General features: G+C 43.6%; 1 protein-coding gene across 9 annotated transcripts in view; it reads left to right on the plus strand.

Annotated features, from left to right (window-relative positions):
- RUNX2 (RUNX family transcription factor 2) overlaps nucleotides 1–12,432 on the plus strand; it is a 486,380-nt gene that overhangs the window by 235,586 nt on the left and 238,362 nt on the right. For all 9 annotated transcript variants that reach the window (XM_045009227.1, XM_045009226.1, XM_045009229.1 and 6 more), the window contains one exon: nucleotides 11,589–11,762. In XM_045009227.1, the coding sequence (XP_044865162.1) occupies nucleotides 11,589–11,762 (174 nt within the window). The remainder of the gene's footprint in view (nucleotides 1–11,588; nucleotides 11,763–12,432) is intronic.

Genomic DNA, 12,432 nt, shown 5'->3' on the forward strand with positions numbered 1-12,432 from the left:
ATGAAGCCAGGGACTGGGAATTGCCCACGAAAGCTTATGCTCAAATAAATGTGTTAGTCTCTAAGGTGCCACAAGTACGCCTGTTCTTTTTGCGGATACAGACTAACACGGCTGCTATTCTGAAACTCTCTTTGTACCATTTGTCTTTACAAAACAAATTGAAACAAATTTGCCAACCATGGCTAGCTTTGTTGCTGGCACATACACTGGTACATTATGTTCTTTAATGAGGTTTAAAGGTGAACGAAAGTTGTGCTAAGATGCCGGGGGCTCCAACACGCTCTCTGTCTTTCCCGTGTGTTTGTAGCAGTAGGTTTTGTTTTTAAAAATAGCCATTGCATTGCATGAATTTAAAAGCCTGGAGGAAATGGTGAATCACATGGCTGAGCTGGGGAAGATCTCCCAGCGGGAGATGGGAACTCCTTTAATGCACAGTTCTGAGCTGCAGAACAGAGGAGAATGGGTTTGGGGTGGAGGTGGAAGGGTAGATGCCAAAGCACTGAGCACCTGTAGTGCTGCAGTAAGTCTGAAGTGAAGTGTGGATCTCTCTGGGTGGGGGCAGGAGGAGACACTTGTTATGCCACAGTGCAGTGTGATTTTGAGCAGAGCACAGAGGAGATGGGAAAGTGGGGGAATCATGAACTGTGGCAGCCTCAAGCTAGGCTGAGGAGCACGGCAGAAGGGCAGAGTAAAGGTGATCACGGGGGAAGCAGTTCCAGTCAGGGCCATGAGGGAAACCCTTCTTTCACTTCTGAGCTTGCTCTTTTCTTGGGGCTCCTTTTCTCTTTCATAGCTCCAGGTTTGTTCTAGAAGCGAAACACTCGCAAGGCAAATGTAGCGGCAGCACTGAGCTCCTGCATACAGGACCCATAGGGCCCAGTGGAGGGAATAATAGCTCCTCCTCCCCCCGTGACCACCACCACTGCCCCACTGATCTCAATGGGCACAGGGTTGGGGCTGTTGAAACACTGCCCCCCGCAGGAGCTGGTGAGGTACAGCAGCCAATTTTCACATCCACAGATAATATTCTGGGGGAGGGAGAGTTATATCTCAGCTGTTGTGATTTGCTGAAAAACGTGACCCTAAAGCGCGTGTGTGTGTGTGTGTGTTTGCTTTTCATAGGCCATGACTTCATTAAAAAGAAATAGAAATCTTAGCACTTTATATTTTCAAAGATTTTACAAGCCCTGGTCTTGATTCACTCCCATGGGCACAGAGGGATGCAGTTTGCCCCACGGTGGAATTACCCCTCAATCTGCAGGAAACTTTAAACTTCAGATGGGGCTTCGCGGGAGTCCTATCTAGGCAGGCTAGCTGGGTGACGAGCTGCACTGAAGCTTGCTCTTGCTCCGCAGTGGGAAAATTCCCACTGAACTGGGAGATGCACTGAGGGCCAGATCTTGCACCATTTAAGTGCCAAGGCTCAAATCCCATCCCTGGCTGACCCTACTCACTTTGGGACTGATCTAAAGCCCATTGAAATCAATGAAAAGACTGACTTCCCTGGGATCTGGATCAGCTCTTTGTTGGCAGTGCTGGCCTGCTTTGAACCTATCCAAGATCTTTGTATCACCGGGGTGAGGGAATTGGAAAGAGGTGGTCAGCTGGGATTCCACCAGTGGACTGAATCGGGCCCTAAGAATAAGAAATCAAGTCAGCTAAACCTGTTTGCTGTGTTTGTTTTCATGTAATTTATTTATTTATTTATTGGTCAGTTTCAGGTGTATTTTTGACCTGCTCTGTGTAAAAATGTCTCCGCTTTAAAAACAAAAACTTTTTTTTTTGGGGGGGGGGGATGTCTTGATTTCTGGCCAAGTGCGTGTGTAAACCTCATTAATGCTAATGGGAGTCCTGTGTGCATGGTTGGGAGAGAAAGCCCTTTAGTCTTTAATGTAAACTGGTGCCTTTAGCTATTTAAAAAACAAACATCTTTTTCCCTCCACTGACTGAATTAAAACCAGTTATTGCGCCTATGTAGCGCCTTGTTTTATGAATTATAAGAACTTTTCCTATGTAGAACCTATGGCCTAATTATGTAATTATGTCTCTTGGGTAGATATTTTTCTTCTCATAATTATGTCTTTACCCAAGAGACTGGAAGGGCTCCAAGCTTTCTGCTTTCATGGGTAGAAATTGTTTGGCTCTCTTTTTCATTCTTGTTGATGAATTTTGAGTTGTATGGCTTAGCGAGGGGGACTGTGTAGGGAAAGCAACAAGGAGCACAACGGTTTGTCACAAACAAATATTTACAGGAATATGGATTTAGTAAACAGGAGCTTTTTTTGGCTCAGTTGAGGGACCTTGCTTGTGAAGAGCTAACGGGATCCTTCTGGATAGAGGTTGATTTATGGCACTCTTGTGTTACCTCTAGAGCCCAGATAGACAGTTGCTTTGGAGCTGTACCTTGCTAACATGATGTATTGCCTGAACATTATAAGAAAGATGAATATCCCTGCCTGAATCAACAATGTCATTCACTGCCCACACAACAAGCTATCTAGAAGTCCTTGGGCCCGATTCTGAGCTGTTTCACCAGGGTAAATGCAGAGTAGATCCTTTGACTTCAGATTTAGGCCAGTATAACTGAGATCAGAATCAGGCACATAGAGACATATCAGGCTGTAAGTTCACATATGCAATTCCTATTGATATTAATGGGATCAAGTGCAGTAAGATGTCCAGAGACAATGGGGCTTGAAAGAAACTGCTGAGACATGTAATTCATCCTCTTCACTAGCGTAGCAATGTTGTCTACAATGCACCCCAAAGTATCTCGAAGTGTACTAGTATAGTCACCTCCTGGTAGATCATTACATCGGCTAATCAAGTCCAGTATAGGGATTTTCTTTCCCTATTATCTAACTTAACTTTTCCTTTTTCAAGTTTCCTACCATTAGTGGAGAGAGGGAATAACCGGAGATTCCACCCTTAGGCCCTAAACCTGCTCCCATTGAAGTCAATGGAAAAAAACTTCAGTGGGCTACAATCTAATTCTTCTCCCACTATTCTTTACGCTGCCTCCTTCCTGGAGCTCCCATATATGTTACTATAGACTGCCGCCTCCTTTTGGTTCACATCTCTCCTTTAAACACACATCTTCTGCCAAGCATAGTCTGATGTCACACAACTTGGAAACGTATAGAAAGCCTGAACACCCCTTTGGCCACAAAGAGCAATCTGGATGTGTTGCTTTGTCTACCTTTCAGACTGTAAGTGGCATGGGACAGTGACCATCACTTCCTCTGGGTTTATACAGTGCTGAGCCCTCTGTTGGCATATAACAACAAATAACAGCTGTGCCTAGATAATGAGGCAAATAGTGCATGTCAGAGCCTTGGGATCACCCACCAAATCTATGCACAACAGGTGGGAGTGTAGGATCTTAATTTCAGCTTCATTTATGAATTTCTTATGCTAGGCTTTCATACAAAGATATTTGACTCCCCCATCATTTGCTGTTTTTGTTGTGACAAAAGCATATCCAAGTGAAAGAGGTGCAACTGAGTGAAGACTGAGAATACCCAGCCCATTCAGGGATAATAAAAACATCTGTGGACAATCTGGTAACCAGAGCTCCCTGGTACCATAAAAAATTAGTGGGTGATTTGCTTGGTGCTAAAAAGAGAGTTCTACATTGTCCCTGCATTTGGCTAGACCAAGTATAATCTGATTAATTTTCAACCCCACACCCAAAAGCTGCAGAATAAAAAAAAAAGGTAAAAATCTTGGGGCATCAGATTTACATGAGGGTTCTCCAGGATGACCCCTCAAATGTTCATTTGAAGTGGCCAAAGGGTGTCAACTAAACGGACAGTAAGAGCCCAGTGCCAGCAGACATGGACAGCATTTCTGTGATCCAGGAAACCAGGAAGCAGTCAGATCCATCTAGAGTCAAAGCTATAGCCTGTTTTCTGCCCTGGAAGGAATGGGTCATGTATGACGGCTCTTAGGTGCCATCTTTAACATTTTCCTGACTGAAGCTTTCCTGCTTTGTTTGGCAAGTTTGAGTAGCATGCGAAGTTATGGCATGCATGCCTAGCCAGGGTTTTGGTTTGTTTTATTACATTGATTGTGTCAGATCTATTTTCACACTCTAAATTGGTGCTGCAACTCTTGCAGCAGGTTAACCGCAGTACAGTCTGCTTCCAGAACCTTTGATATACAGGTTTGGTTAAAAGAGCTGGGTAGGATTGATAGACTAGGATATTGCTCATTGCAATAATGTGGTACATTGACAAGAGTAGGCGCCTAAGTCTTGGTTTAGGCTCCTATGTCCCAGTTTAAGCTCCACTGTGATTCACAAAACTCCCTCTGAATCCTGTAAACGCCTGAACGCACTTGGTTTGTTAGGTTTTGCAATAAGAAGGTCGCTAGGAGCCTGTGTTTCCACCTCTGGGCATGCACACTGCTGCCTCACTATAAACATCTATCTCCCACCTCAATCCCAGAGCAACACACGACCTGGGGGAAGACAGGTGTTTGGCCACCTCATTCGTTTGTGGGGCCCCACCCGGTAGGTGTGCTCAGAGGCTGCCCACCAGATCAAGCCCTGCATGTGACTTCACACAAAGCAGCCGAGAGAGCGAAAAGAGGAGGAGCTCCCTCATAACTTTTAATTCAGTGGTTAGGGTACTCACCTGGCATGTGGGATTACCCCCCCACCCCGCCCAGTTCAATTCCCCCCTCTGTGTGATGAAAAGAGATATGAATAGAGATCTGCCACATTGTCGGTGAGTGCCCAAACCACTAGTTGATGGGATATTCTGATATGGGGCTCCCTCAGTCTCTCCTGTTGAAGTTGTTCCACTGTGGATAACTACTTAGAGTCATTGGAGCAGGGGGAGTGGACCCTGGGTCTCTCACATCCTGGGTGAGTGCTCTGTGCACAAGGTTACTGAGTCATTCTCATCGTTGTGCTCTCTCTCTCTTTCTCTCGCACATGCACTCTCTCTGGCCCAAATGACTAAGTATTTGGCCGCAGTGGAACAGCTTCCTCAGGAGAGACTGAGGGACTTCACCCCCATCAGAATATCCCATAGGCCCCTGGCACTCTCCTGAGCTGTGGCAGACACCGGTTCAAATCCTTTCTCCTGGTGGGGGGTGGGCAGAATTGAACTTGGAGTCCCCTACGTGAGTACTCTAACCACTAGGCTAAAAATTATGAGGGAGTTCCTCCTTCCCCTGCTGCCCCTCTCCCCCAGGTTCTTGCAAAAATTGCCTTTGGCTCCTGACTCCAAAGAGGGTTCACAACTGAGAATGGCTAGCAGGGACAGGTGCTTCCCTGCAGCTTGGATTTAGGCACCTATCACTGAGAGAGAGGAGGGGCGTAGGACACACCCCTCTCATTGGTATCTCCCATCGGCTAGCTTAAGCGGCTTCCAGCCTAGCTTGCTGGCTTTTGTGAATCCGGCTCAGGTGCCTATTTCTCCCCATTCATTGAATAGGTGCCTAACTCAGGCTTTGTGAATCACAGTGTGTTCCTGTGATTGGTACACTGCCTAAGTATCTTTATAAATCTAGCCTTATGTGGGTAGAAAAAGCTGTCGGGACTTGAGGATAAGAATTCCTGGATTCTACTCTAGGCTCTGACTCTGTGTTCTTAGACTCTGAGAAGAGATACACTGGAGTACTTTGTTTAACTTCTTCCTATGTAACCCTTCTGACAGTTGGAGTTGGCAGCAACCAGGGCCAGGTTCAATATCTAGGGGTTCCTTTAGAACAAAACAACACGAAACCGGCTCAACCCCCCACCCAGTAACCTGTCACAATGACATACCACGCCCTGGGTGCCTCTAAGAGGCAATATTTCCCCTCTCGCAAGCACAGAGTGTGAGTGTAGAAAAGAAACTTTTAATAGAAGGAGGGAAGTAACCTGGCATTAATTTCGGAAAACGCCACAAGCAGGATTCATAAAACCATTCATAAAACCATGAGCAAAAGCCCCACTTCAGAATACGTTGGGCAGTGTCCTTTTCCCTCAGGTTCTTAAGTCCAGCAACCAGAAGTTCCTTTAACATGCTCCTCCCTTCTCCCTCCACAACACCCCACTCACCGTTGTTATCCTTGGTCAGTGCAGACCCAGAGTTCAGAGGTGCATCTGTAGAGTTCACCTACCACCTGGGCTGGGGAGGGAGGGCGGCAGGGAGCACAAGAAGGCACCTTGCTCTCTCCACTGTCTGGGCACTCGTTCACTGCTTCTCTCCCCTGGCCACTCACTATGATGTCTTCAGGTCTTACCACTTAACTCAGCTCTCTGTGATTTCAGCTATTAGTGCAGGAGTCTCACTGCTAATACACACTGGGTAGTCTCTTGCATCAGCAACACTGTCCCAAAGCATATCTAATGATTAGACTTGGTTATCAGTAATCACAACTCTGTAGTGCGCAACAAGACTCTCAATTGAGTTTTAATCAGCTCTGTTATCACACATTGGAAAAAGGAAGGGTCAACTGGTATCTAGAACCCCCCACCCTGGGAAGACCCACATCTCCAGCTACACAATCCCTGTTCTTACCCTTTCTCAATTCACTGGGCTTTGGCACCCATGTCCCCTGCCTAGTGAGTGCAGTTTAGCTGAGGGTAAGTCCATCAATCAGGGTATGCCAAGCACAGTTCTGCTGCCCTTGATTCACACAACAAGGCTAATAACCCTTTAATACCCCTGCCCCAATAACAGAGAGACTTGTGATCCAACACCAGCCCAAAGTGATCGTTTGGGCAAAGCAGTCCCATCATGCTGAGCGCCTCAGCAGGGGGATGTGCCTATGCAAACAAGGTCAGCTCCTGAAGTCCTCTTTCCCAGCTCATCACTAGATGTCACAGGAGAGCTCATTCAGACCCTGCTTACACCTCTATTGTGTCCTCTTTTTTTGGCATCAGTCTTTTCATTGATTTCAATGGGCTTTGGATCACACCCTGATTCAGTACCTGACTAAACAGACCCAGTTTTTTCAATATCATTTCAAATCAGAGACTTACTATGTCCCTAACCACCTTTGTAACCTACTTCTGAACCTGCTCTGTTTCTGCTATAACATCTTTGAGAGAGGGTGACCAGAATTGAACATAATATTCTGGGTGAGGCCATCTCATTGAGCTGTATAATGCTATGAGCATATTTCCAGTATGATTTATTCCCATTCTTTATACAGCCTAATATTGCTTTTTTATATTTAAATCACTGTTGCACGTGGATCAGAGGTTTTCACTGAGCTGTCTACAGTGACACCCGGGTCTTTTTTCTGAAATAAATTATGCCTCACACTCGAGACAGAGAAATACATCTTTGCTTAGTGTGCTCCCTGGGGATCAGGAATTTCTCTGTCAACGGATGCATATATCACTACAGAGATGAAAAGCAGCCTTTGTGCAGTGAACTTCACATGTGTAGCATGTATTTCATTATTCCTGCTCACATGCTGTTTGGAAAGTATTTTTCTAGGGCGTTTCACTGTATGGCGTAGCTCTTCCACAGTCACTAGGGGTTCGCAGGTCCATAGGTATGTAAGGCACTTAGGGTGGATATCACACAGGTTACATAATTTTGTGAATTGCACCCTAACTCCTGTGGGTTGTAAGCACCTTCTGAATTTATCGTTTTCAGGTCTTGTTCTCCAAGGACAGCCTGGTGGCCTGTGATTTAAAAACACTGCAAGAGTCACAGCTCAGCAGCACACAGGTGTCATTACAATGGAGGTTTGGGTTGAATGGTTTTATTTGTCATTAAAGATAGGTACGGGACTTATTCAGCCACGGCTTTTATTATAATACAACAATCACACAAACTTGAGAAAACAAAACTTAATAAAACCTCTCGAGGGGACCTCACTATGGAAGCTGGGTGCTATCTGGCATCCAGAGACCCTTTTGTCCCAATGTTCCTTTTTGTCCCAACGTCTATGGCTCCTATTTGGCTTCTAGAGCCTCACAAGGTCTGTCTAACTGCAGTTAGATACCTGCGGTGGGCCCATGCTAGCTGAGTTCGGCTCGCAGTGCTTTGGCCAAGGGGCTGTTTAATTGCAGTGTAGACATTTGGGCTTGGGCTGCAGCCCAAACTCCTGGAACTTCCCACCTTGCAGGTAGAGCCCAGGCTGCAGCCTGAGCTGGAACTTCTACAATGCAATTAAACAGTCCCTTAGCCCGAGTCAACTGGCAGGGGCCAGCCGCAGGTTTTTAATTGCAGTGTAGACATATCTTTAGTTTTCTTGATGCCTTGGGTCTTCCAGACCTGGGGAACCTGACCTCCCAGGCCTTTAAAATTTTTTTTACTGTAGACTCCTCCAGTTTGAACTAGCCACAGAGTTCTTTCTTCTTCACGTCCTATCCTAAACTACTGTGTGCAGTTATTTTCCACTAATAGACAGTTGCTGGGTTCTGCCTCAGAAGTGGCTGCGTTTCAGTGTTGGATTAAGTTTGGAGTAAATAATGTATGTAGTTAAATATAACCTTTGGTTTTACAGAGCTTTTACACTGAAGAATAAAGCGTGGTCAAAAGCAAGTTGAAGGGCATCACATGCATACTTTTACAGACCTGGGCAGCAGTGATGACTTAAAAATAACCACAGCTATAGTTAACACATTATATAGTTCAAGTTTGTGTATCAGTCTGTTAGGACAGTGCTTTGGGATCTCTGAGGAGAAAGGGCACTACTTAAATGTACAATAGAATTTTTGTCTGAAAAATCAAAGCAAAAACCCATTTTGGGGTTGATTCATTTTCAGATAAACTCAGCCCTGGTGAGAGAGATTAGGGATAGGCTAACTCCGTTTGTGTAATTTTGAACTCACCGAAAAGAGATTATATTCTGATTAGGAACAAATGCAAACAAAGGAGAAAGGGGGAAAAATCCACTGGAAAAAACAGGATGGAAAATGGCACAGGCAGAAGGAAAAACAAACACGGAGCTTGTAAAAAAAGGAGAGAGGTTGAGAAGGAGAACTTCTATGGAAAGATACTTTGTGTGTGAAAGTTACTTCTTTAGATTAATCAACACCTAACTTGTACCACAGTGCTTTTCATAGATTCAAGAGACAATGCTAAACACAACCAGTTATGGTATTATCATATTAATTAAACTATCAGAGGGGTAGCCGTGTTAGTCTGGTTCTGTAGAAGCAGCAAAGAATCCTGTGGCACCTTATAGACTAACAGACGTTTTGCAGCATGAGCTTTCGTGGGTGAATACCCACTTCTTCGGATGCAAGTATTCACCCACGAAAGCTCATGCTGCAAAACGTCTGTTAGTCTATAAGGTGCCACAGGATTCTTTATTAATTAAACTGCGATTATAACATTACCACAAACCAGCCAAAAAAACATTCTATATCTATGCTCATCAACATCACTCCTATATATATATATAGGGCACCCACTTGTGCCAGCCTAATTTTGGGTGGGTTGTTCTAATTGTAGCACCTGTTTCCCTTTAACTAGGAGGAAGAAACATGTTTGTAGGTTGGGGGGAAAAACATGCTTTAAAATGACAGGAAAATGAGTCAACAAATTAGTTTCAAGAACCCTAAAAATTGTTCGTGATTCCTCTAATCTCAACTGAGATCCATTTATCTTCACACACCCATTCCAGCCTCTCAATTTTCTGTATAGAAATAGGATTTCTCTGAGTCTTGTACTAGTATCTGTACCAAAATTGCTTGCCTACTTCTACCACCTGTTGTCAGGGTTCCAAGTAGATAATGTGTGTTATATGCCAGGCACTCGGATACTAGGCTGATGGATGCTATAAAAAATGCCTGTTTCTAGAGATGAAGGATGATTAGAGCACAGGACTGGGAGTCATAGGATCTGGGTTCTAGCTTCTGAGTTCACTATCTATTACCGTAGCTAAGTCATTTCACCTTTCTGTGATTCAGCTTCCCCATCTGTAAAATGGGGGAAATAAATCCTGTCTATCTCCTATTCTAATGCTTAATTCATTAAACTTAGTGAAGTGCTCTGATACTCTGGTGATGAGCATCGTGGAAATGCCTTAAAATGAAAAAAGTCATTGAATACAAGTATGATGATGGATGATGCATAATTTCTATGCTAGAACTGGCAGATCTTAAGTAAAAGTACTTATAGGATCAGCATATTGGAGTGGGCATTCTTATTTTTGATTAATGTAATTTTCCCCTTTAACTTCTAACAACTGCACAACATTAAAGAGCATTCCTGGTTAATCCATGCAGCATTCGTGCAGCTGAGCTGGTAGCGGGAGCTGGAGAGGGAGCAATGATGAGGGGTAGCCCATTAAGTGAAGGGAAGTATGGGACCCAGCAGGATTGGTTTCATCAGGTGCAGCTTTGCCATTTTTTCCTTATTACACCACTCTTTTGGCTTCTTAAAGGAGACTGGCTATTTAGTTCTGATTTATGAATATGCTCCAAAGTTACAGAACAATAGGTGAACCATACAGACTAATTGTAACAGAGTAATACAAAACAAAAAAAGGCAGATTTTCTTAGCTTTCTGAAAATCTCCATAATAAATGGAACCAATCCCGGAACAATTTCTCACTCACACACATATATGGATAGGAGGTTTATCTACATTAGAAACTGTTGCCACTTTAATTATCGCACTATAAGTAAAGCAGTAAAAAATCACTAGTCTGAACACAGTCTATACTATTTTTGGGAAGTGAATGTGGTATACATAAGGCTTCTGATTTTAGGTTTTTAACCAACAAACACCAGTACAATACCCCCAAAGCAAAAAATAAAAAAATGAAATCAGTGTTTATCCAATAAACACTGGAAAATACCAGAAACGGTTACTCAGTTCATATTGACTTCCATTTCCCATTGCAGATTTTTTATGTAGGTGATGTCCCTGTTCCCTGGCTTGTATCTAATGGCTTGTCTACTTCGAGCAATAATGTGGACTACAAGGACGTGATTTTTAAAGCACATTAATGTGTTGCACATTAGTTGGTCTGTGTAAACCTTTTCAGGTGCTCACTAAACGTTCCCTAGTGCTCTTTAACATAGTGCTGTGTGAAACAGCCCTGTGTGTATATGTAAAGAGAAAGCCCCATAAAACACTAGTTTTGGGCATCCACATACAAATCAAAAAGTGTCAAATATAAACACCAGAAAATGAAATAAATAAACCCAGAAAAACAGAAGCCCTACGTATATGCTTACAGTGGTATAACTGCATCCACACTAGGACTTTGACTGGGATAACAGTCACAAATAGATTACACCTCTAACCAATAGAGCAATATACATGCTGCTCTTTCATTCTGTAGGACTCACAGTAGAGCAGAGCCTCAGCTAGTCTGAGTTGTCATAGGTCCGGTGCAGTCAATGGAGCTATAACAGTTTAGACCACCTGAGGATCTCCCCCACAGTTTTTAATACTCAGGTGCACCACTGTCTGGTAGGTACAGAAGACTCTATGGCATATGCCCTCACTCCCTGCCACCGTTCTTTCACCAGCTTTGGTTTCTGTCTCTAGCCAAAATGCCTAGAGAACCCATGAACAGTTAATAGGTCTTTACAGATAAGTTGGGGAATTTTTTTTGTATGGTAAATTGTTCAGTCGTGTTAATAACCCTTTTATTTTATGATTTGCTGTTTCCAGGGCACAGACAGAAGCTTGATGACTCTAAACCTAGTTTGTTCTCTGAACGCCTCAGTGATTTAGGGCGCATTCCTCATCCCAGTATGAGAGTAGGGGTCCCGACTCAGAGCCCACGGCCCTCTCTGAACTCTGCACCAAGTCCTTTTAATCCACAAGGACAGAGTCAGATTACAGGTAAGAGACAGAACCATAGGTTTGACTTGCACAGGCAATGGTAGTAATTGGTTGTGGATATTTTTGTGTCAACTGTAGAGAAGTGAGGCTGTTACAGAATGAGAGATGTGCACCAATCAAAGCTAGCTGGGGAGCAGATTTTATTCTGTAGCATTTAAAGCTGAAAATGTCTTTCTTTTCTTACATTAATTTTTTTTTAAAGACCAAAATGTCAAAATCCAGCAAATAGGTGAGGAATCTGGTGAAATCCAAGCACCATGATGCTCTGCAATAACCCACATATGTGCAGTGGTGCAATACATAGAGATATTTTACCTGAACATATTTACTCAGCCGTGCTGTTTACTTTGCTGGCAAGAAAAGTGGCCAACATTGTACTGGTGTTATCAGGATACCAATGCAACCTTCTCACACTGTGGCTTCTCTCTAGTGCCAGTTTATATCATTTTCACAATCAACAAATTGGAGTGTATGAAATTCTCCCAAGGCTCCTAATGAGGATTGTATGCAGCAGTTCTGATGTTTGATTTCACTGTGCTGAGAGAGAAATAATAAATTACTGTGTGTAACAAATTATAAAAGTGAAATGAGATTTTAACTATAATCGTGCCAACGATTTGCAACAAAATCCAAAAAATCCACAAGCAAAATTCACTGGGGTATTTTGTTA

This window comes from Mauremys mutica, chromosome 3, assembly GCF_020497125.1.
Source record: "Mauremys mutica isolate MM-2020 ecotype Southern chromosome 3, ASM2049712v1, whole genome shotgun sequence".
Lineage (NCBI taxonomy): Eukaryota > Metazoa > Chordata > Testudines > Geoemydidae > Mauremys > Mauremys mutica.